This window comes from Typopeltis vanoorti, chromosome 12 (genome assembly GCF_054136105.1).
Source record: "Typopeltis vanoorti isolate ZY-2024b chromosome 12, IOZ_Tvanoo_1.0, whole genome shotgun sequence".
NCBI classification, from domain to species: Eukaryota; Metazoa; Arthropoda; class Arachnida; order Uropygi; family Thelyphonidae; genus Typopeltis; species Typopeltis vanoorti.
The window spans coordinates 116,726,069-116,751,276 of record NC_143560.1 but is presented as its reverse complement, the minus strand read 5'-3'; the positions used below and the strand labels follow the sequence as shown (position 1 = coordinate 116,751,276).

The following is a 25,208-nucleotide window of genomic DNA, read 5'->3' as shown; positions in this document are numbered from 1 at the left end:
CATTATCAAGTCATATCCTTTTCTCGGCTAATCCTAATAATGAAAACCAAAGTCACAAAGTCTGCTGGGAAAAATCTACTAACATCTTCTGTTGCAATGATGAACTAGAGAGAAAAATCGTGGAATCTAGAGAAATCATCTTCAATCCTGTTCATCAAATAATAACTTAAGCTACAACCTCCCAGATTGTCATTCAGCTGTAATCATGTACTGGCGTTCACGAGATGCTACTAGCATGCACTTTCCCAACAATACAACTAATGAAAGAACAGCTTTAAACACAACCATAATGATTTAGTATCAATTATGTATAGAGACTCTCTATGATGTTCATAGTTTATTTAAGCTTCAGTGTTTTAGTGTTTTTTCTTTCTTTTATCATGTCACCTGATGAAGGCTGTTAGAAGCCGAAACTAGTCGTGATTTTATATTGAAACCTTTTTACTTAAATCTCGATTCTAGTCATTCAATTCTTTATAAATATATATATATATATATATATATATATATATATATATATATATATATATATATATATATATATATATATATATATCCCTTGAGAGGATATAGGAGTATATACATTGATAATCCAAAACAACTGAAGTTTTCATTATTACTATTTCATTATAATTACTATACCTTTATTTTTTGTTGTTGATGTTATTTTTGAGAAAAAGGCCATTTCTTTTCTGTTAAAAAAGGAGAGTAAAAAAAAAATTCATTTCAATTAACAAATTATCAAAAATCAAAGAATTTTAAAAAATTGTGAATACAAAAATAAAGAAATAATTAATAACGGGCAGTTTTGACTCTTTTTTTTTTTTTTGCATAAATATAAAAGATGAAAAAGTTTCAAAGCATTGCAGTTATAACAAACTAAAGAAGCCAAAGAATAAGAAATATGCATAATATATTTAAATATTAAATAAATACTTGTATGTATGTATGTATGTATATATTATTTACATGGATTTATTTATTACAAATACATCAGAAAACAATAAAAGAAACTGGGACATCTGGGAAACATGGATATAATTAACATGAGAATTGTTTTTGCCTAAACAACAGTATGAACAACTCCCTCCTCCAGTATAATAATGTGACAAGAAATTATATTCTTGTTTTTATCTATATAATCAGTAGCATGAAAAATAAGCATTCATAATATAAATGAAAATTTGTTTCAGCTTCCCTCAGGAGTCTGAAATCCCTAGAGGATGGCAGATAGGGAAATTCCTCTCAGATATGAGTGGTAGAAGGGAAATGAAATCCCTCCCATGGAACAACAGCAGCATCTGATCCATAGAGGGCAGCTGCAAACAGCATCTGTTCCCCAAGTTAGGGGTGGCTGAACAAACTATTAAGGTTGGACAGATGAGTGACGATGCACTGACTGTAAAAACCAAACGATTGAAATCTGATGCAAAGGAAAAATAAAATATGCCAGCTTGGATGTCGCCAGATAAACAAGTCTGCATACCCAACTGAGTGACTGGGGTCAGATCAACACGACAGCTACCAAAAGAAGTGCAATAAAATTAAAACCAGCAAGAGACAAGCCATCAACAGGAACGTGGAATATCCATACTTTATGGGCTCAAGGAAAGCTAGACTTACATTGACAGAAGATGGAGCAATACTGGCATGAGCTTCTTGGATTAGCAGAGATGCAATGGACAGAGGGGAGATGAGAGGTGGAAGAATCATCTAGTCTGGAAATAACATAAAACATGAGGCAGGAATTGGATTTCTTCTAAGTAAAAGAGGAAGCATAAGTAAAAGAGAAGCATTTTTAGGATACAAACCAGTAAATGACAGAATAGCAATGACAAGATTTTCAGCAAGGCCATTCAGATTTATTCATCCACTTCAGAAAGTACTGAAGAAGAAATAGTTATTCTGCAGCAGCTTTGAAATGACATTGAAAGCAGTACCAAAGAAAGATATACTAATTATTGGAGGAGATTAGAATGTAAAGATTGGAAAAGTCTTCATTGGAAGACAATGAAGGACGGGAAAGAATAGTGGACAAATATGGAAGAGAAGAAATAATGCTTCAATAATGCTTAAATTGGCCTTGAAGCATGACATGGTAATTTTTAATATGCATTTCCAGCAAAAAGACTGCAGGAAGTGGATGTGGTGGTCACCAGGTCGAAGGACTAAGAACATGCTAGACATGATGCTCATAAACAAGAAATGGGCTGTATCAGTTCAGCAGTGTCAAACATTTCAAGGAGCAGACATGGAATCAGATCACAGCTTAATGAGTGCCAATATCAAGCTGACACTCAAGTGACAAGTAAAGGCACAGTTTCAGAATAAGAAATATGAAGACATTGAATGAGGAAGTTACAGATAAAGTGTATAGAAAAGTGCTCAATTAAGAAATGAAATCCATTATTTTTATTTATATAAAATAATATAATATCTGCTAACGCCTTTTATTCTCTTAAGGGAGTAGGCGAGACCCTTATACCCTATCTAGCTTTTGGAGACTGAGTGGGCAGTTCAATCTCCACCGGTAGCGAATCAGAGATAGCTGGCCCATATCTATCACTAATCATAGCAGCCATCGATGAAGAAGCTGGCAAATGTGCTGCCATCTCTTGGTACCTAACCCTAACAAGATATTCACTGTCTGAAATAATGTGGGTACTACAGTTGATTTTCTTGAGTTTATGGGATGAAAAACCCGCCTGCCTGTGCCAGAGATAGACTAACTCAGGAACCAGTCGAAGAAAGGTTCAGAAAAAGTTCCTCCAGTTGGTGACTAGACTAGAACTTAAGTCAAACTTCGAGCGACCAAGCGCCACTTCCACTGATCTACACAGGCCTATTTGTATTTATTATTTTGTGACATCTCCAAGGAGTCCAAAGATTCATCAAAAGAGGACACTGACTCTACAGCTCTCCTTCTCCACCACCACACTAAATCTCTACTACTACCATCATCATCCACATCAGTGTTTCTCAAACTTCTCCTATAACGGAACACTTCACAAATCCTGAAATTTTAACAGAACACCTTGGTTAGAGTCGAGTAATCATAGGGCTCATATTCAGTGTAAAGCTCAGTGCATACTATTGCAGCAGGCTGTATCACATTGCAAAAATGCGACAGTGCATGTTACAGGTGTTGGACCGCAGCACATTGCAATGACCTTGATTGTGACTGCACGTTTCCTAGAATAGATACCTCCATACTTTACTCGCACTCGGAAGTGTCGACAACCGTGGGCGGCTGTCATCCAGCAGCTGAGTCAAGGCAGCACGCACTGGCCTTAACAGCACAATACACACAAAGTGAAGAGTGCCTGATTTTCAACCATGTTTGAACCATTCAAGGCTCATGTAGATAGGCTGCATCAATGCTATCTACTGCTCTCCTCCCACCACTAGTATTTTTTGTCTGTAAATTGCATGTGTTCTGAAGGGCCAATTGACTTTATGAAACCCAAGTTTCTGGGAGAGAAAAAAAAACCCTGCAATCTCTGTATGAAATCATCTGACTCATCTTCAACTGAAAAAATCCATATAAGATTCCTCCCATCACAAGAATCAAACTTAGGCCTTTTCCAATTGAAGGGTACAATGTACCGTCATTCTTCTAATTGCGCTATGAAGGCACTTAGTAAAACATTATAGAAAAAGAACTGGAGGATAGAAACAACAAAATGCTGATTGCAATCAATAAAGCAGTGGAACAAACAGTCCCAAAGACAGAAAAACCAAAGAAGAAGTGGATCTCACAGGAGACATTAAAGATATATCATCCAGGTGGTGATATTGCAGGAATAAAGGAACCAACAGCTTATATGGGAATCGTGGTGAATGAAGTGGAGATGAATAGTCTATTACAAAACTTTAATGTGAATACATCTGTGGGATTGGATGGTATACCAGTTTGTGAAGCGGCTAAAGAATTGTCAGTGACCCTTGACCATTTTGTTTAATTTGAGTCTCAGATCTGGGTTAGTCCCGAGGGGGTGGAAAGAGGGGAAAATAGTTCCACTGCATAAAGGAGATTCCAAGACTGCTGTTGCAAATTACCGACCAATCAGCATATCAGGAATCATTATCGAGGTCTTGGAGAAAATAGTCAAGAGGAAAATACAGGATTGGATAGATGAAAATGGGATACTGTATCGGGGACAGCATGGTTTTGTGAAGGGTAGGTCATGCCTCAGTAACTTGCTCACGTATTATAACACAGTGACGGCTAAACTGGATAAGGGTAATGGGTTTACGGTCATTCTGCTGGACCTTGCTAAGGCCTTTGACAGGATACCACATGGAATTCTAATCAATAAACTGTGGCATATGGGGATGGATATAGGGTTGGTGAGATTGACAAGAGGGTGGTTGATGGAAAGATATCAGAGAGTAGTTTATTCAGGAGTAGAGTTCAAAAGATGGCCTGTCACTAGTGGTGTGTCGCAGGGTTCTGTTCTTGGACCACTGCTATTTAATTTGTTCATTATGAGAACAAGTTGAAGATTTGTAGGTTGCATAAAATGGTTGATAGGCAGAAAAGGGGTGATATGATTGAGACATTCAAATCACTGAAGGGTTTTTATAAGATTAATTCAGAGGATATTTTTTTGGGAACATCACTAGTGGTGGGAGGACTAGGGGCCATCCATGGAAACTGGACAAGAGTGTGGTTAGCAAGGATGTTAGAGCTAGGTTTTTTACTAGGGGAGTAGCGAACGAGTGGAGTAAGCTGCCAGGAAAGGATCTGAGAGGAACTGCTCATTTGTTTGCTGATGATGCAAAGTTGGGTAGAGCAATAGTGAATGCACAGGATGTCAAAATTTTGCAGGATGATTTGGATAGTTTGTGGAGGGCTGGGATAAGGAGAATGGATGTCAATTTAATGTGGCAAAATGTAAGGTTATGCATTTTGGGATGAAAAGATTAGCTGCAGTATACCACATTGGTGGAACTGTACTCCAGGAGATTGACGAGGCCAGAGATTTGGGAATGTTGGTGGATAGGGGGTTGAAGTTTAGGAGGCACATTGCAAAAGTGGCTAAATCAGCTCATCAAATCACTTGGTTACTGAAGAATACTTTGACGAGCAGAGACAAGCAAGTTATTGTTCCTCTGTATCGAGCCTTGATAAGACCCCATCTTGACTACTGTGCCCAGATTTGGATGCCAGGGTTTCTTCTTGATGGGGAGGAGGTGAAGAGGATCCAAAGTCAAGTGACGAAGATGATAGCAGGTCTATGGAATGAATCTCATGAGAACAGGTTGAAGATTTGTGAGTTGCAGAAAATGGTTGATAGGCGGAAAAGGGGTGATATGATTGAGACATTCAAATTACTGAAGGGTTTCTATAAGATTCATTCAGAGGATTTTTTTGGGAACATGACTGGTGGTGGGAGGACTAGGGGCCATCCATGGAAACTGGGCAAGAATGTGGTTAGCAAGGGTATTAGAGCTAGGTTTTTTACTTGGAGAGTGGTGAACAAGTGGAATAAGCTGCCATGACTGTGAATGAGTTCAAGGCGAAGTATGATAGATACTGTGTGAATGTTGAATAGTTATTCTTGGCATGATGTTAGGGCCTCCCTCGATGAGTCTAAGGACTTCTTGGAGTTGCCAGTAATAATAATATTAATTCAAGAAAAAAGAGCTTTAAAGATTAAGAGAGATCACTGTAGAAATCAAGGAACAGAGCAAAATTTTGTATAGAGCAATATGGAATGAAGTGAAAAAGACAGTAAGGAGAGACAAATCGAAATGGCTACAGAAACAGTGTGAAGATATCAATAAATTCTTTAGTAAATACAGAACAAGAGAAGTAGTATATAAGATTATCAGAAACATCAACAAGAAATGGAGTCCAAAACAAAGAGCCAAGGGATCTAGGGGTGATGACTGATAGAAACCTATAATACAGGAAACATAATATAAAGGTGGTGAAGGTAACCAAGAGGATTGTTGCAATAATGAGAAGGATGCTGACCTGAAGAGTAAAAGAGTTGTCATTCCATTGTATAAAGCCCTGATCAGGCCACACTTGGACTATTTTTCTCAAATTTGGTCCTCAGGATTTGAAAGGGATAAATTAACCATGGAAAGAATGCAGAGGCAGATAAGAAAGATGGTATCAGGACTGTACAATGTTAGTTACGAAGATAGGCTGAGGGAATGTAGACTGCACAGTTCGGTAGATAGACGAAGAGGTGATAATTGAGACTTCTAAGCTGCTGAGAGGTAGTTACAGGGTTGACACTGGGGAATTCTTTCGTTTGGTGGATAACTGATGGGTTTTTACAAGATCAATACAGAGGAAAGTTTTCAGGACAGGGCTGGTGTTGGGAGAACTAGGAGCCATCCTTAGAAACTGAGCAAGAGTGTAGTTAGCAAGGATGTTAGAACCAGATTTTTTGCTTGGAGAATTGGTGAATGCATGGAATAGGTTGCCAGAGTATGTTGTGAGTGCCATGACTGTGAATGAGTTCAAAGCAAAATATGATAGATACTGTGCAAATGTTGGATAGTGTTTGGCATGATGTTTTGGGCCTCCCTTGATGAGTCCAAGGACTCCATGGAGTAGCGCATAATAATAATGACAGAAAAAAGTTGAAATATTTTGGACACAATGAAAGGATGGAAGGAGGATTTCTAGATAATAATAATAAGAGGTAATAGACCCTCAATGAGATGGGTGGATGGTGTGTCTGGAATGACTGATCTTCAGATAGTTGAAGCCTCCAGCAAAGCATATAACAGGACCACCTGGCAAGGACTGGTATGGTAGGTCACTGGGCAACAGAGTGCCATAAAGTATCTGATGATGTCCAGTGAATAGATGGATGGAGGCATACATGCCACAGCATGCTTCAAAATCTTGTATAATATTGCACAAAATGTAACCTTTAAATAGTGGCAGAGTGACGATATTCTTCTTCAAGTGTCATCTCCTATCAAAGATCGGCAACCACCTTGACAAATTTTGAGTGATCCTCAGCCACTCTGAACAGGTCCTCAGAGTTCATGCCAGTCCACTGTGTGATGCAGTACAGACCATACATAGCATTAACCATGCACACTCTAAGCTCTAAATTTAAACTGCGGCTAGACAGTGTTGATTTAATCAAGAGAAAATTTTTTCTTGCTATTTCAATTCTAACTTTTGACAGATGCAGCTTAGCACTATTACATTAGCTGGAGCAAATTGGGATGGATACGAAACTAGTGACATTGATAAGAGGGTGGCTGATGGACATATCCAAGAGTATATGGCAAAGTGGAATCCAGGAGAAAGCAAGTGAGGTCAAAAAATTCTACTTGAACCACTGCTACTTGATTTGTACATTAATTATATAAGAAATGATCTGAGAGAATGGTAACAGAAGGCACTGCAATGATCCTAAACAATGATTTAACAGATTAACAGTGAAGACAAAGTTCAGCATGTAGTGTGCTGTTATGCACTTTGAGATGAAGATTACAGCTGTAGCAATGATAGAAATGGCTTGCGGAAAAACTGATGAGAGATGATGCTGGACAGGGAGTTGACATTCAGAGGAAATAGCACAAATGTGGAGAAAAGTTCAAAAGAACACTTGGATGTTGATCACCTTGTACAAGCAGAGGTACTATTATTATCCTTATATACTAACTTTGCTATGACTACAACTGAACAGGTGTAGTTTCCCAGGATAGGAAAGTAGTGCAGAGAATTCAGATGAGTGACAAAGATGGTGCTACTCTCCAAGCAAAAAAATCTAGACCTCGCACCTTTGCTGCAATTACAACTTTCAGAGAATGACTCCATTGTTCTCTCCCTTCTGTCATGTATAGAAAATTTCTCCTGCATCAGTTCTATAAAACTCCTTTAGTAGCTTCTATGTGTCTATCATATTCCTTTTTTTTTTTCTCCCTGCTTATCAACCAAATTTTGTGACTTACCAATCTTTCTATTCATAAGAAGTCTATGGACCAGGGAGGATTAGCTAATTCTCTGAGAGGAGCTCTCTCATGGGTTCAATGAAGCAATCTGATGCGACCGTGAATGTAAGCTCCTTGGAAGAAAAAGGTGAATGATCCAAAGGAAAAAAAAAAAAAAGTGGGAGACATAGAGTGAGGGACACAGAGGTGAGAAAACAGGGAAAGAAAAGGAGGTAGGAAGTGAGAATGATCTCCGACTAGAAAGGGAAAGCTTGGGTCTAAGTGAAACCCGAATTGTGATGTTCCCCCCCTTGAAGGATAAAGAAATCCCAGACAAGCACCTCAGATGTTCCCAGCTAATGGCGGAATTTCAGTGCACATGAATCCATGAGACCAGAAGAAAAAGAATCTGCAGTGTGAACAAGGATCCAACCAGCATGCACATGTGACTCACATGTGGTGATTCAGTGAAACAGTAAGCAGCCAGAAATGGCAAGGCAATTTTGTCCTTTCTAAAGTTAAGTGAAAGCGCTGAAGGAAAACATGTTAAGCAGTGTTGCTAAAAGGAAAACTGAAACTAATTTATTTGTTTGAGTAGCTTTAGGAACATTGGACTGGTAGTCCAAAGAGCCATGTCAAGTGATTCTTGCCCAATCTAGTATGCAAATGTTGCCTTAGCTCTTTTCCCTGAGAATTTTGTCTAGATAAATTTGTATTAATTGCCCAAGTGCATGCCTTTCTTAGAAATAAAACTTTATGATTTGACATTTGAAATCCTGGTATTAAATTTGTGTGTGAGAGCGACATTTGCCACTCACTAAACTATGAACCGTGATAAAGGGGAAAGAAAGAAAGATATAACCAAATAAGAAAGAGAAGGGGCCACGACTGCAACATTTTTGAGAGCCCCCAAACATATCTAAGGTATAATAACTCTAACTGGCACAGTATAAATAGAAATTTGTTAGGGTTTGTTACCCAGGGAAAACCTTACAATCCCTGACCACAGAGAAAGTAGTTATAAGGCACATTCAGAATTAAGTAACATTAACACCCCAAAGTATGATCTAACAGTTGCCAAAGGCAGTTATGAATTCGGCTTCATTGCAGGAGGCTTGTGCATGTGATTGTGGGAATAATGGTTTGTACTGGCCTCCTGCAATGAAGCAAAATTCATGGATATGCCATAAAATAATAAACATAGAATTTCATCTAGAAAAACTATAAAAGAACAGTACTATGGATAGTTCCTTCTTCCAGGGTAAGAATTCTTAGAGACTACATGGAAAAATCCTAGTGTGATTAGTCTGTCTCCTTTTCTACAAATCACTTCATGAAAATACTTGATGTCAACATATAAATTTATTTATTTATTATAGCAACCTCCATGGAGTTGGCAGACTCATCATTAAAGGTCCACTAAACTAGCAACCTTAACAAATTTATAGCCTCCTTTAACACATTCTGACAATGTTCTCCATGTAAAAATGTACTCCTCACACCTCTCTTCACCACACCTTCACACAACTTCCAGGAATGATCTTCCATTCTTTTTCATCATCAACATCATTAGTGTTCTGTATCTTGACAGGTCCAAAAGTATCTCAGCAAATTCCCTTCCTCCAATTTCCTCTGTCTATCGCTTTCTCCTTTATTTCTTGATATCCTCTTGTGCCCATTATATCATCAAGCTTCATTAGTTGTCTCCTTACTCTTAGATGCTTTCCTTCAATTTTCCCTTCTATCACTCTTATCTATAGGACTACATGGAGAGTCCTGGTGTGGCACATTACCGAGCATCAGAGTGAAAATATGGCATCTGTGGATGCCTAGTGAACATATGGATGGATGGATCACTCTTATCAATAGGCTGTCTCCTCTTAATATGTGTCCTATCCAATTATGTTTTCTTTGTCTTATGGTCTTTAATAAATTCCTTTCTTCTTCAACTCTTTGTAATACTTCTTCATTGGTAATTTTTTCAGTCCACTTTATTTTCTCCATAATCATATTTCAAATGCCTCCAACATTTTAGCTTCTTTCTTCCCAATTGTCCATGTTTTCGAACCATATAAAGCTATACTCCAAATATAACACTTAAGCCTTTTCTTTAAATTTTTATTGATTATATTAATAAACAAATTTTTCTTATTATAAAATGCATATTTTCCTTTGTTAATTCTTTCTTTTATTTCCATTTTCTTGTATTATACTACCAAGGTATTTGAAGTCTCACTTGTTCTACATTTTCTCCATTCATTATCACCTTAACACTTCCTGGTTTCCTGGAGATACTCATCACTTTTGTTTTCTTTGTGTTAATTTTCATACCATATTTTTTTGCATATACTTTCAAATTTTTTCATTAAATGCTGAATTCATCTTCAGTATAATATTGCTTAATCATCTGCAAATCTAATATTTTGTATTGTGTTTCCTCCAATAGTGATTCCTCTTTTCTCTTTATCAAATACTTCTTTTATCATTTCTTCTGCAAACATATTCAAGAGTACTGATGACAGGCAACATCCTTTTCTTACACCTCTACCAATCACACATTTTTTTAGTTTTTCCTACTCTTGTCTTCATTATAGCAGTCTGATTCATGTATAATTCAGATTAACCTTTGGTCTCTCTAGTCTAATCCTATTTTGCATAATACTTACATCAGCTTTTCCCATTTCACCATGTCAAATGGTTTTTCGAGATTGACAAAACATATATAAACTTCTCTATTCCTTTCGCATATAGTCCTCATTACTCCAATTGCATCTCTAGTTCCTCTGTCTTTTCCAAATCCAAACTGATAACCCCCCCCCCCAGAAAATACTCCACTCTTTCATATAATCGTCGATTTAATATTCTTGGCAGTACTTTAGAGGCATGTGAGAGTATGCTTATAGTTCTGTAGTCACTGCACTTAGACATAGGATTTCACTAGGAATTCCATCCACTTCTTCCACTCTTTAATTCCTTAACCACTGCTTCTCTCTTTACTATTTCAGGACCTCTTTCTTCTATTGATATTTCACTTTGCTCTTTTAATTCAATTTTCTCTAATCTTTCGTTTTTTGCATAAAGTTCTTCCATGTATTCCTTTCATCTTTCACCTTGTATTTCAATAGCATAAATTCATTTTCCTTGCATATCTTCTAATGGCAGATTTCTTATGCTTTTCTTTTTAATATTTGTAAGCTCTTTTGCTTTTTCAAATATTTTATCGAATCGTCCCCTTTTATCCATTTCTTCAATTACTTCACATTCTTCTTTTAACCATTCCTTTCTTGCTTTATCAGTTTCTCTTCTCAATTCATTATTTAATACTTCGTATTTTTCTCTTCCCTCTTTACATTTTTCCATTTTCTTCTTTCCTCTATTTTTCTTTCATTGTAATCCATGGCTTCTTAATTCTTCTCCCTTCTACAAAACCAATCTCGTCAGCAGTTGTTTAATATATCAAGTTTTTTCAGGTTTTTTTTTTTTTTTTTGTTGTTGGACCCATATAAGAGAAGTTGGCTGGTCAACCTATAGTACTTTAGTACCGTATATGGGTAGTGGGATGGGAAAGGAGGAACTTGTTAACATTCAATTTGAAAGCCTGGATATTGTATTCCTTGGGAAATACCTCAGGGGGAAGACTGTTCCACAGTACAGCAGTAGCAGGGATGAAGGAGGAGGAAAAGAAACTTGTTTTGTGGGTTTCGAGGTGTTCTGTGAAGAGATGTTGTACGTGTTCCAATGGGTTTAGTACAGTGTGGGGGAATTACTGATGTTGTTTCAGATGAGCATTTTCCATGAAAATATTTGTAGAATATACAAATCGCAGAGACTAAATGTCTTTGTGAAAGTGGGAGGAGTGAGTCAGCAAGAGATGGATCATTTATCAGTCTAATTGCTCTGTATTGAGTCAAGCATTTTGAGGGAGCTTTTAGGAGCCCCACTCAAAATGTGAGAACAGTATTCGATAGCTGGGTGGATTTGGGATTTGTATAAGGTTAACAGCTGTTTTGAAGTGAAGTAATGTCTTGAGTGAAAGAAAAAGCCTAGTTTTTTGGAAGCTATGGATGCAATGGTTGTGATGTGTTTATGCCAGGAGAGGCCTGATGTCATGGTAATTCCGAGAAGAGAAATTTCATCTTGTCTGGGGGATTTGAGTGTTATCAAAAATAATACTGGGGAAAAATGGTTCTTTTTTGTGGGAAATAAGACAAAACTGGGTTTTACTAGCGTTGAAGTTGATGAAGTTATCTGAGCCCCATCGGAGGATGTTTTGGAGGTCTGCATTAAAGGAAGTTGTGGTTGATGTGCTGTGGGTTGAAGTGAGTTGTGTAGGGTAAGGTTTATCAAATGAAAGGGAGGAGTGCAATGTGCTGTCATCTGCAAAACTGTGTAATGGGTTGGAGGTCAACTGAAGCAGGTCACTGATGTATATCAGGAAGGTCAGTGAGAGAACTGAACCGTGTGGGACCCCAGCATTAGTTGGATAGTGGGGGGGGGGAGCCATCTACCATCACACATGGTGGTGCATCCAGACAAGAAGCTGGTAATCCATCTGCAGAAGTCCTGAGACATTCCAAATGATGGACGTTTGCTTAGTAAGCCTTTGTGCCAGACCCGGTCAAAGGCTTTAGAGACATCGAGTGCAACTACTTGGGATTCGCAAATTTTTCCATGGTATATGTCCAGAGATGGGTGATATATATGACCTGTCGATCGGCATCAGCGGAATCCATACTGGTCACTTAATAGCTGGTACCTTCAAGGTAGAGTAGTAGTTGAGAATTGATGGTTTTCTCCATCACTTTAGATAGGATTGAGGTGAGTGAGATAGGGTAGTTAGATGGCAGTGATTTGTCTCCCTTTTTGGGAATGGGTTGAATATAGGCCAATTTCCAGGCTTTTAGATATATATATATACCAATGGAGTAAGATAGTGTGTACAGACAGCACAGGTTAGGAGTCAGTTCTGCTGGACCTTCAGGACAATTGGAGGAATGCCGTCACGGCCAGGGGCATTTTTGTGTCTAATTTTGATAACCGGTTTATGATTTCTTTCTGGCAAAAGAATACAGGGGCACTGTATGTTGGGCAGTTGGAATGACTGGAAGGGGGGGGTTGCATTTACCATTGTCGGTTATGCATGCATTGCAGGCAAAGTGTGAAGCCAGGAGATTAGCTTTTTCTGTGGGTGATGTTGCAATTGAGTCATCTGGGTATGCTAGGGGTGGGAGCAGTGTAGTGCAAAAGTTGCAACCAATTGCTTTGGCACGAGACCAAAAGGCATGGCTGTCACTAGGACAGGCTGCAAGTTTCCCGCTTTTTGCCCGTTCAAATTCTGTTTTGGAATATTAATAATTTTTTGCATCTGTTTCGGGCTTCAGTATAGGCACTGAAGGAGGATGGAGTTCTTAATTTGAGCCAGTTGTGGTATGCCTGGTTTTTCATTAGTACAGCTTTGGCACATATTTTGAAGAATCAAGGTTTGGATAGGGGATGGCAGTTCAGAGTGGTGTGGGGAATGTATGTTATCATGCCAGTTGGTGATATGTTTGGTGCATATGTTCGGATTGGAAAACTGCAAACAATAGTCCAACCATGGGAATGAAGTATGGTAGTCTCGGAGGCTGTCCCATTTGGCACTGTTATAATGCCAGACTACTCTTGTGTAAGTGTGACTGTGTAAGCATTGTTGCATGGGGCAGATGAGCACTAGGTTGTGGTCAGAATTACCCAGGGGGCTCACTATATTCACTATATTTGGAAGGGTCATTGGTAAAGAAGAGATCTAGGGTATTTGGGGAGTGATTTGGGTTAGATGGTATTCTGGTCAGCTTGTGAACTATTTGTGTAAGGGAAGCCATTTGGTGATAATGAACATTAAAATCACCTAGGAGGATGATTTCTCTATTAGGATAGTGGGACTGGAGAAAATCAACTTTTGAGTAGAGGAAATTAAAGAGTTCGGAGTAGTTGGTGGTATTGGAAGAGCGATAGAGACAGCAGATGAATTTTACTGAGTGGGGAGAGATATTTTTAGCCAAAAGGAGGTCAAAGTTGAGCAATTCTAAATAATTTTCACTGTGGTTAATATGTGTGTTTCTTGTAGTGATTCTAGGTTAGAAGCTCTCTGACAGGGTATGTCAGAGTGGATATATGCACACACACACACACCACCCTTGGATCGAAAGGTTTCGATGGTTGAGATGGATGGTGCCAAGGGAAGGTGAAATTTGAGTTTCTGTTAAGAAGAGTAGGTGAGGTTTGGTTGACTGTAGATGATAGTGAATGCTATTAAGGTTGGAGTTGAGACCACGGATACTGGTGTATTGGATATGCAACGGTATGTGGGGCATGGCTTTGACCGCAAGGGGTCTTGCACATTCCCTATTGTTGTGTCCCAATTTACGATTTCTACTCTAATCTTACAAATTCCCTTTATCTATATTCTTCTAACTTCTATGCCCGAGATTTTACCAAAACTTATACCAATATCTAAGTTATTGCTCCCCGTAGTACCCCTAATATTTGTATTTATACTGCGCCTTTTGGGATATTTAGTTTAGGATATTAAATACATAAACAAGGAGAAAGAACTCAAATATATCTGAAAGTGTAACTATTGCAGTCGTGACACTTAACTCGATTCTCAACTTAAATTTTCCGCGTGACTAAGTACAATATTTTCAAGTGGTTATCAACTGCACCATTTATATTGTCATAAATAGGGAAAAAGTCAATCTCGAATATATCTCTTAGTATTTAAATATTATTGCAGTCGTAACTCTTAATCTCTTTCCTCAACATTAAATTTTTCCGCATGATTAGGTACGATGATTTTAAGCGGTGCATTGGATTAGCAACATCAGACAACTCTTTTATCATTGAACAAAAGGTTTATTAAGTTTCTAAACATGGTACAATTCAAATACTAAACTAAAATACTTATAGACTAACATTAAATCATTACAAGCAATATGGCTATTTGTGATTATGCCGCCATACACATTAATTCATAAATTCACCTGATGTGAACAAATTAGATCAATTCACACTATCTGATTTTTCATACTGAAGTAGATTAACAAATTAATCACTGCTAACACATACTTGTGACATTTCAATTATTTTATACATTACATTAGGCATTCAATTCTTAGGATACGTAATTACTTAATTCACACTACTCCGTTATACCGTTATTTGCACCAACACACAATTATGTCATTTAAATATCTTGTGCAATATAATAGACATGCAAAATTACCTTAGGATTCTAAATCATTCACAAATCTTTAACACTAGTCAATCTACGCACACACATTCTATCATATACTAAAGTCCTATTATAACTTCAACAGTTCTGTATTGGAATCACGATACTTTACACAAATTTCTAGCTAACATAGGTTATGATTTACAGTACCTTTCTTGAGCTCTTCGTATGGGCCTTTATTCTTTTCCAAACGAACCTCTGGTATAACTTCTCGTAACTCTTTATGTTGGAGGTTTAATGGATTTTTTTACAACACTCAAAAAGAATTAAAATAGAATTTAATACTTCCTATATTTCGTCCTAGTCACTAGGACATCTATGGGGATTACAAAGACAATTAATGTAACATGCACACAAAAACTTACAATATAAGCCCAACCACGTGGGTGACAATAAAGTCCTATCTAGGTGGAGCGCCCTCTAAGGGCAGTAGTAGGTAGCCTGGAATGTAAGGTGGGACCTCTGGTGATGACTGTTTCCCAAATCTTCGGAAGCTTAATGCAACCGTATTTGTTAAGATTTGGTTGGTTTCTGAGAGCTGCTGCTGCTTCTAAGAAAAGTCTCTCTTTCTTGAATTTGCTGTGGTGGAGCATGGTGGTTTTCTTCCATGATACTCTGTGGGTGGTGTCCAAAACATGGTCAGCCAAGCCTGAATGGCCATAGTTGTGTTTAACGATGTACGACTTGTGTTCCTCCAGGCGGATGGATGCTGATCTGCCTGTCTGTCCAAAGTACGCAAGCTTACAGGAACAGGGTACTTTGTAAACTCCAGGCAGAGAGAGAGGAGGGAGCTGATCTTTCGTAGAACGGCTAAGGGTAGCCAGTTTGCGGTAGGGCTTATATGCTGTGTGTAGGTTATACTTTTTTAGTATCTTGGCTATTTTTTCCGAAGTGCCACGGATGTAGGGTATGGTGATGGCATTTTTAAATTCTTGTTGATGAGAGGGACGGGGACTGGGGGAGGAATTGATTTTTTTTTGATGCTGTGTTCGCTGTAGCCATTGGAGAGGAAAGTTCTGTGTATGTGATTAAGCTCAGTAGTGAGGGTGGTTCCACTGGAACAAAGATTGTGGGCTCTCTTGGTAAGGGTTTTAATGATGCCATATTGTTGTGAGGGGTGGTGGTGGTGGGAGAGTTTGTGAATGTATCTGCCTGTGTGTGTGGGTTTTCTGTATACAGTGAAGGCAAGTGTATCATTAGGCAGGCGCGTGACTAAGGTGTCTAGGAAGGGTAAACAATTGTTCTTTTCCTTTTCTATATACTTCCTATATTTCGTCCTAGTGACTAGGACGAAATATAGGAAGTATTAAATTCTATTTTAATTCTTTTTGAGTGTTGTAAAAAATCCATTAAACCTCCAACATAATGTCCTCACAGCACTTAAGCCTCTACACAAGAATTCTCGTAACTCTGGAATACTTTAACACACATATATTTGCTCTACTATCAGCAACGAGGACATCGATCTCTTTACAGCTTTGCGTAGTTATCACTAGCGTCGAAACGAAGAAGATCCCTCCTTTTCTAGGACTCTATGGCAGTTTTTCCTTTGCTTCCTACTCGGGAAAACGGGAATTGAAATCCCGCTCACTTTCGTTTCCATATTGTGACGAGGAGGTATCACCCCTGTCGCCACTCAGGAAAACCCCGTGAACTCCACTGGAACCAAAACCAAACTCCAAGGCCAAAAGCGACTATCCAAAAAGAGTCCCCCCCCAGAGGGTTACCAACCCTTTTATAGCTGCTCCCCTAACGGCACCTTTTCTTACTTCCTTTCTCCTCCTTCTACTTGTTTTTTAATAATCGACCAATTAGGGTGGCGTTTTCTTGCCAAACGTCATTTGATCGGCAAGCCCGATCTCAATATTTCAATCCGGGGATCAGCCCTAAGCGATAGCTTTGCTTTTCTTGTGCTAGCTTGACTTAATCCCCTTTCAGACTTTTTCTATGAATTCTACTTAATAACTTAATCTCTCACATAACGTATTTTATGACTCACCCCTTTCTACTTATTTACTTAACTCTCTCATTTTTAATCGTATTACAATATTAATCTATACTTTCCTTTGTTAGCTACTTATTTAGTTAGAATTCCTTATTTTAAGTCATATTACAATATTAATACATTCCTTCCTTTATCAGCTACTTTAACAACAACCCTTACGTTTTATACATTTTACTGGATGCAAGAAATTTTCCATTAAATAATTCATTTTTTTATGCAGGGGTTTTGATTTATGATATTTATTCTTCATGTTACACCATGATGGCTGAGAATACTATATTCCCAAGATATCAGGTGTAACACTATGCAGTGCCTGCATACTGGTCGCCTTGGTGGTGTCACTTGGTTTTTGCATTAGTTTGGTTTATTTGTAGTCTATCGTCCAGCTGTTGTCTCCATATTGGCATTTTTCTTCTAGCTGTCTTTGGAGTTGGTATCTTTGTTCCCTTTGTTCATAGGTTAAGTCAGGTCGAGCACGTACACGCGATTCGGGGCAACTGTTCTTTAGTTTGCTGTTTATCACCATTATTAATTTGGAAGTGTTTGTCGGTGTATCACAGATCACTTTCACGAGACATGAAAAGTTTGTTCCATTTTTTCTTTTGTTTATGGGACCAAAGCGATTACATTTGATGATATTCCTGGGATCGAAGTTGCATTCACCTGCTAGTTTGCTAACTTCTTCTTTTAAAGATTTACCATTTTCCTCCAAATAGTTCAGAATAATGGCATCAAGTCTCCTGTTTTCGGCCTCGAGCGATGCATGCACTGTTAATGTGATTAAATCACAGAGTTCGTTAGTGGGTACAGATGCACTTGTGATTGGCCTGGTCGTTGAATATCTCGAGCTCTGTTTCCAACTTTCGGATTTTGGACGAGAAAGTATCGATCGTATTATTAAGGCGTTGCTCGAGATTTTCAACTCGTTTGCCTAGGCTCAGTAGCTATTTAACAGAAGGAAGGCACATCGAACAGAAAAAAGGCTGGTTCAGTTCGATAAAAAGCTTGAACAGCAATTCATCTATTTTCATGCAGGAAATATGTAGCCAATTGCAACAGAAATCGCACGATATACCTTTTTTCCCTTTCGGTAACTTCGGTTTTACAACTTCGTATTGTCTTTCGGTGTTGGCTATTGGCTGCACTATGCTGACGGGACCATTAGTAATCTTTCATTGTTGGCCTTTGTTGCCGCAATCTTTACTTCGCGTGGTAGGCATATCAGGCGCTTTCACGTGGCTGTTTTTTTTTTTAATTGAAAAATAACCGATATGAAGGACTATGAGTACTTACGAGTTGTGTATAAGTAAATGGCTCCTTAGTATCCTCTGTATTCCGTTTACTGATTATTTTGTACAAAAAAGATACTTGCAATTATGATAAAATTCGGGAGTATAAGTTTAACGAAACTTATTCACAGGCGCCGCCTATTGGAAATGAGTTGATTCCATTTTGCATTAGCATCAATAGTCTCTTCAAATATATCTTCCTTGTTTCTTATTTTATTCTCCAATTCTTCTCTGAATTTCTTACCAACATCTCTTTTGAGTTTTTCTAGGTTCCACCTTTTCTTGTATTTACCTTTGTTTATTATCTTAAATCACATTCTTATCTCCATACCAAGTAAATTGTCGTCTGAATCAACATCAGCTCCTGGACATGTTAATATCCTTTTTACACTGTTTTATAAATATTTTGTATTAACATATAATCAATCTGGTATTCTGCAATATCTTCTGGCATTTTCCATGTATATCTTCTTCTCTTCAGAAGTTTGAACCAAGTATTACCAATAATTAGTTTGTCTTTTACAAAACTATGTCTTTTGCCTCTCTCATTCCTTTTCCAAGACCATATCGTCCTGTTATTCCCTTCTCTATCTTTTCACCTACCATTGAATTCCAGTCTCCCATCCAGATGGTACACCTTTTAGTTCTGTCTTCTTCCATTATCTCTTCTATTTGATTATATATCCCTTCTACTTCATTTTTATCATGGTCACTTATGGGCATATATATCTATATAATCATTATTTCCAAAGGCTTTGCTTTCAGTCTAATCATGATGACCCTGTCACTTTTATATGTTGTTTTTTCTACTAAATTTTTAACCTTTTCAGTCGATACAAATGCTACTCCATTTTTTCCTCATGTTCTACAGGAGCACGTGGAATATATACTTGCCTAGTCGCAGGAGTGGTTAGCGTATCCACGCTCCAGCCAAAAGGCTACAGGTTCGAATCCCATAGGAGGCATGGATGTTTGTGATTGTCTGAAAATAGAATTGGTGGTTGGCAATATATGGCTTTGGTGTAGATGACGAAATTAGTTGCAGTTTGTGGAGACTGAGAGTTGGAATGATGCTGTAACTTATTTTATATACGCATGTTTATTTATGTTTGTTTAGTTTTTGTACATATGTATACAATGTTACTTTTATCTATAATGTATTTCTCCTCTTACTTAGTTTTTTTTTGTATCTGCTTGAGCTTGTGTAAAATGCCTATATGCTCTAACCTTACGCTCACTTATAATACTATTATCCTGCTTCAGTCCGTTCGTAATCCACTCAGCTTACTCCCCTTCTTTTCAATGTCATAAAGTATGCTCTCACACATGTGCTAGTACTGTAGTATAAGAAATAACCTCTGGCTGGGGCAAAATCCTCAATATAGGTAGCTATAATTCATATGTACTAATCCTTAAAAATTTATTTTTGTTAACGACTGCACCATTAAGGGTTGTAATTCTCGTAGAAAGGCTTATATGCTGGTTATACATGATTATTAATTAACTTAAGGAACACAATGTGCACTAGAATATAAATTAAATTAAACTTTAATATATATTTCCAATATTTCAGCAATGTCACATTGCCATCTTCAAAGGAACTTAAAATAAAGACACGTGCACGCAGGCACTACATACAGTAAATAAGGAAGAAGCGAGGAAGCTATTGTTTCTCCTAAAAGTCCTGATGGTTCCCACTAGCTGGGCTATGTAGGTATTCTTGGCCGTTGGGCTGAAGGTCTCAGCCCAACGGCCAAGAATACCTATATGATGTACGTCTCCCAAATTTGGGGCAGTCTCATGCAACTAAATTTGTTGAGATTTGGCATATTTCTTAGGGCTGAGGCTGATTCCATGAAAGGTCTTTCAAATTTGAACTTGCTATGGTGTATCATTGTGGCTTTCTTCCTTCACTGCGGCAGATAAAGAATTTGAGAAAATACGGGGTCGACATAACAAGAAATTTGAGAAATTAAAAACGAACTCGACCTCCGAACCAAAACTTCCAACCAACACTGTAGTCAACCTTTCTTCAGTTACGCTGAAGCCTACAGCACTCATCGCTCTTTCACGTGGCTACAACTTCGGCATTGCTCCCAGAAAAATACTAGCCGAGGATATAATGATTCAAATTGAACAGGGGGATACGCCACCTTCCAAACCAAATCGCCAACAATATTAGACTGATGTAGCTTGTGTTCTCACCAAAGTAAGACCACCAAAAACCAACACATCCAATAGTGAATATAAAGCTCTGCAGGAAATGAAGAAAAACAAAGAAATGGGAATCACCAAAGAGGATAAGGAAAACGCCACCGTAGTACTCAAAAGGACTACAGAGGTAAACTTAATGCTCTATTATTAGATCGGGCTAACTCCCTTTTGAATACAATCCCACTAACTCACAAATTAGAAACTCCATAGGCGCCTTAAGGTCACTTCTTGGCCTGTGGAAGTTACTAACAAATTAAAACTATTTGCCTCTATACCCCCATATATATATGGACTCCCAAAAATACATAAAGAAAATGTGCCATTACATCCCATAGTGGATGGCATTGATTTCCCCCGCATACAAATTAGCTAACTATTTGGCCAAAGCGCTCACACACTATACTGGCAACACACCATCACACATAAAAAAAACTCAGTCCACTTCAAAGCCAGCATAGAAAACCTTACACTCCAACATACTGACATAACGGTCAGTTTTATGTCTCCTCCTTATTCACAAATGTCCCACTCAAGGAAACCTTAGAGCTAATCCAAACTAAACTTCCTCCCGATATCTCAGCCCTATTTCAGTTCACAATGAACTCGGGCTATTTCGTTTGGCAGGGAAAATTCTACAAAAAAATAGAGGGGACAGCCATGGGTTCACCATTCTCCCCACCCTTGGCCAACTTTTTTATGGAGACTCACAAAAACTAACCATATGGCTTCGCTACGTTGATGATGTGTTCGCTATTTGGCCACATGGCTCTGATACACTCCTCTCCTTAACACACTTAAACAACGAACACCCCAGAATCAAGTTCACCCTGGAAAAAGAGGAAAACAACAGCCTCCGTTTCCTAGACACACTAGTCACCTGCAAGCCAGATGGAACCTTGGTTTTCTCTATCTATAGAAAACCCACCCATACAGGCAGATACATTCACTAACAATTCCCCCCCTCGCAACAATATGGAGTTAAGACGCTATACAACAGGGCTAAACTAATCTGGTCAAATGACAATGCCCTAACCACTGAACTAAATTACATCCTCAACACTTTCTCAGCCAATGGCTACCCCCCCCCCAAAAAAAGAAATTCAAAAAATATTAAAACCAGTAAACCACAACCCTCCCCACCTTCACAACAAGGATTACTCAAAATCCATCACCATTCCCTACATCCGAGGCACCTCGGAAAAAATTACCAAAATCTTAAAAAAACATGACTTGACCTCTTGTTACAGACCATATAGAAAATTGGCATCCCTTATCCGCTCCACTAAAGACCAACCACTTCCCCTAGACCTACCTGGTGTATACCAGGTCCCTTGCAACTGTAAGCTGTCCTACTTTGGCCAAACAGGCAGGACAGCGAATATCAGAATTTCAGAACACAAGGACTACATCCGTTTTCACCAGTATAGCCACTCTGGTCTTGCAGACCATGCTCTGGATACATGCCACAGAATACGGTGGAAGAAATTCACAATAATACACCATAACAAGTTCAAATTTGAAAGACTTTTCATGGAATCAGCCTCAGCCCTAAGAAACATGCCAAACCTCAACAAATTTGGTTGCATAAGACTGCCCCAAATTTGGGAGACATACATCACGAGACCGTCAGCCCAATGGCCAAGAATACCTACATAGCCTGCTAGGGGCCACATCAGGACTTTCAGGAGAAACAATAGCTTCCTCACTTCTTCCTCATTTACTGTATGTAGTGCCTTCGTACACATGTTTTTATTTTAAGTTCCATTGAGGAGGGCAACGTGACATTGCTGAAATATTGGAAATATATATTCAAGTTTAATTTATATTCTAGTGTACGTTGTGAATTCCTTAAGTTAATGAATAAACATTAAGGATTGTGTAAAAGATTTTTACTTTCTTTTACATACATGAGAATAATTTAGCTAAGCACATATAATAACCCTTAAATTATTTTTATCTCAAGCAACTACGAATTACTCAGTCACGGCGGTTACTTCACTTTGGTCACATAAGTCCAATTAGTTTTTGTGAGACAGTACATTGGCTAACAAAAATCAGGCAAGCTATTAACAAAACCAAAAATGTTTATTTTAACTAAGATAATTAACATACAAAAGCAATGGGACATATCACGTGCCTGATTCTCCCCATATTCAGTAAGACAACTCACTTAAAGCACTAGACAAAGAAATTTCTTACACTCAACTTATTAGACATGTGGAATGAATTTTAGCATACATATCCCTACTCTCAATCCTATTAATATAAGGCAAAATTATATATAACACACTCTAAGCATTAGATAACACAAGCAATATTCAAGTTTACAATATTCCTTTATGCACATTTCGACTAACGTTCGGCTTTCTGACCTCTTCACCACATTACATCATTAATTAAACAGAACTAACATCATACACACACAATCTTGGACATTAAAATAGGGCAATCTACTTACTAGCTCACAATATCTGGTAAAGTCCTCGGTCCTCAAAGAGTAAGGGCGAATTCTGCTGGTTCCTTTCTCATTCTTGCAAGACAGCTGTAATTGGGCACTTTCCGAAGGTTGTCATCTTTCAAATTCCTTCCTTGGAAAAGTAATGTATTTCTTCAGCAATGTTAGGAACTGCTTCAGCTGCGACAAATCAGCATGCATGTGGATCGGTACATTTGTCGAAGAATATCTCAGAGGGATATCTTGAAATACTGCCTCTCCTGACTCTCGAAACTCGCTTGTGGAGCTCCATCTCTTCTCCTCCCCGAAAAGTTCTTCCAAAGCAGAAAAAGAGAGCTCTCACCCACTTTTCCTTTTATATCATTGGATGTCCTTTGGCTTACCTTCCAAACTTCCTGGATTTTCCAGAAGTGCCCTGACATCACCCAAGCTTACCCCAGGTCTTGGCAGCAAAACTCCTATAATTTAGTGACCTTTGAGATCATTGTTGACTTTCAGTTTACTAGCATAATCCTGTCTGATCCTTTTAGTTACAAATGCTTGTGATTCTACATTTACTTATTCTCAAAATATATTACATTAAAGAATACTATATATACTTCTAATTATAAGTATTTTATGACCCATGTAAAAGTGATATAGGTGAAAATATTTTTTATTTTTTCTCCACAAGAGATTTTACAGTGCCCTCCTTTGATGAGTCTTTGGACTCCCTGGAGGTGTCATGTAATAATAATAATAATATAATTCTATAACCATCACTTTCAAAATCTATATCTTTCCATCTAACCTCACTTATAACCACCACATCCAATTTATTTCTCCCCATTTCTTACCTTAAGTTCTCTAATTTACCAGCATTCAACATCGTTCTTACATTCCAAATTGCCACTTGTATAGTTTCTATCTCATTCTCTCCTGGACATCTTATTTTATCTCTATTTTCCTCATCACTTGGGATCCCATCCTCAATGTTTACCCTATGAAACCCCCATGAGGGTTTCGTAGGGTGACGACCTAAGAAGTCCCCTCCCCATTTCTTCTCCTGCCGGGCATGACATTTGTCGTTTGTTGATAGACCTCCATTTCTGCCAGCTGTGGAAACTAAATTTGCTGAGTTTACCATATTTCTTGGAAATAATACTGAGGTGGTTTTCCATTGCCTTCCTCAGGAAACCGTATGGTATGGTCTCAAACCTGGGAGAGTAGTAGATTCTGACTGCTTAGAAGAGGCTACTCCTCTCACTACTAAAAAGGTAGAAATTAAAGTAAATAGGAAAGATTCACCACTAGCTCATAGATAATATAACAGACGTATATTATATGAAGTAAGGCATGGTCCAGCATCAGGTACCTCAAGTTCACCACTTCCATACTCACTAGAGTGAGCCCTTGAGGAAACCCCTAAATTAAACTAACCAAGAAATTACATTCTTGTCTGATCTTTTATCTAAGTGTAAACAAACAAACAATGGTGCATATGAATATCTTCATGACTAAGCTCCTTGTATATAGAGATTGATGACTTCACATCAGATGTCTTAATATCCCAAAAAGCAACACATCCTTTTAGAAGTGTATAATACTATGCATTATGAGAAGGATCACTACCCACACTTCCACCTTTACTGAGTCCTCGTCAGTGGGAGTCAGGATACTACGGCAACTGATGTGAAGTCATTAGCCTCTATATACAAGTAGCCTAGTTTTGTAGTACTTCACATGCGACGTTGTCTGCTTACACTTAGATAAAGGATTAAACAAAAATATAATTTCTTGGCAATTTTTAATTTGTAACAAAGCGATAAAGCTTTCTATATCTATTTCTAATCCAGGATATTTATAATAAGGTGATATATCTTTTTTATTATTTGTATATGGGAAATATGACTTCTGCATTAATTCAACCTTGGTATTTCTGGGTCCAGTTTCCACTGATGAGACCTCAAAGTCTGCATAGTGTCATTTCTCTGAATGCATAACTTGAGAATTAAACTTGGCAAGAATATAGTTTCTAGTTTAATTTGTAACCAAGTGAAGAAACTTTCTACTTTTATA

At 38.0% G+C, this 25,208-nt stretch overlaps 1 protein-coding gene across 3 annotated transcripts in view; it reads right to left on the bottom strand.

The window, feature by feature from the left end:
* Window positions 1-25,208, bottom strand: part of Dhfr (dihydrofolate reductase) — a 132,843-nt gene that overhangs the window by 72,191 nt on the left and 35,444 nt on the right. For 2 of the 3 annotated variants that reach the window (XM_090401987.1, XM_090401986.1), the window contains exon 2: window positions 643-692. In XM_090401987.1, the coding sequence (XP_090258113.1) occupies window positions 643-685 (43 nt within the window). In that variant the 5' untranslated portion in view covers window positions 686-692. Of the gene's footprint in view, window positions 1-642; window positions 693-23,153; window positions 23,205-25,208 lie in introns of those variants that run through there. The other variant, XM_090401988.1, reaches the window with a different exon arrangement.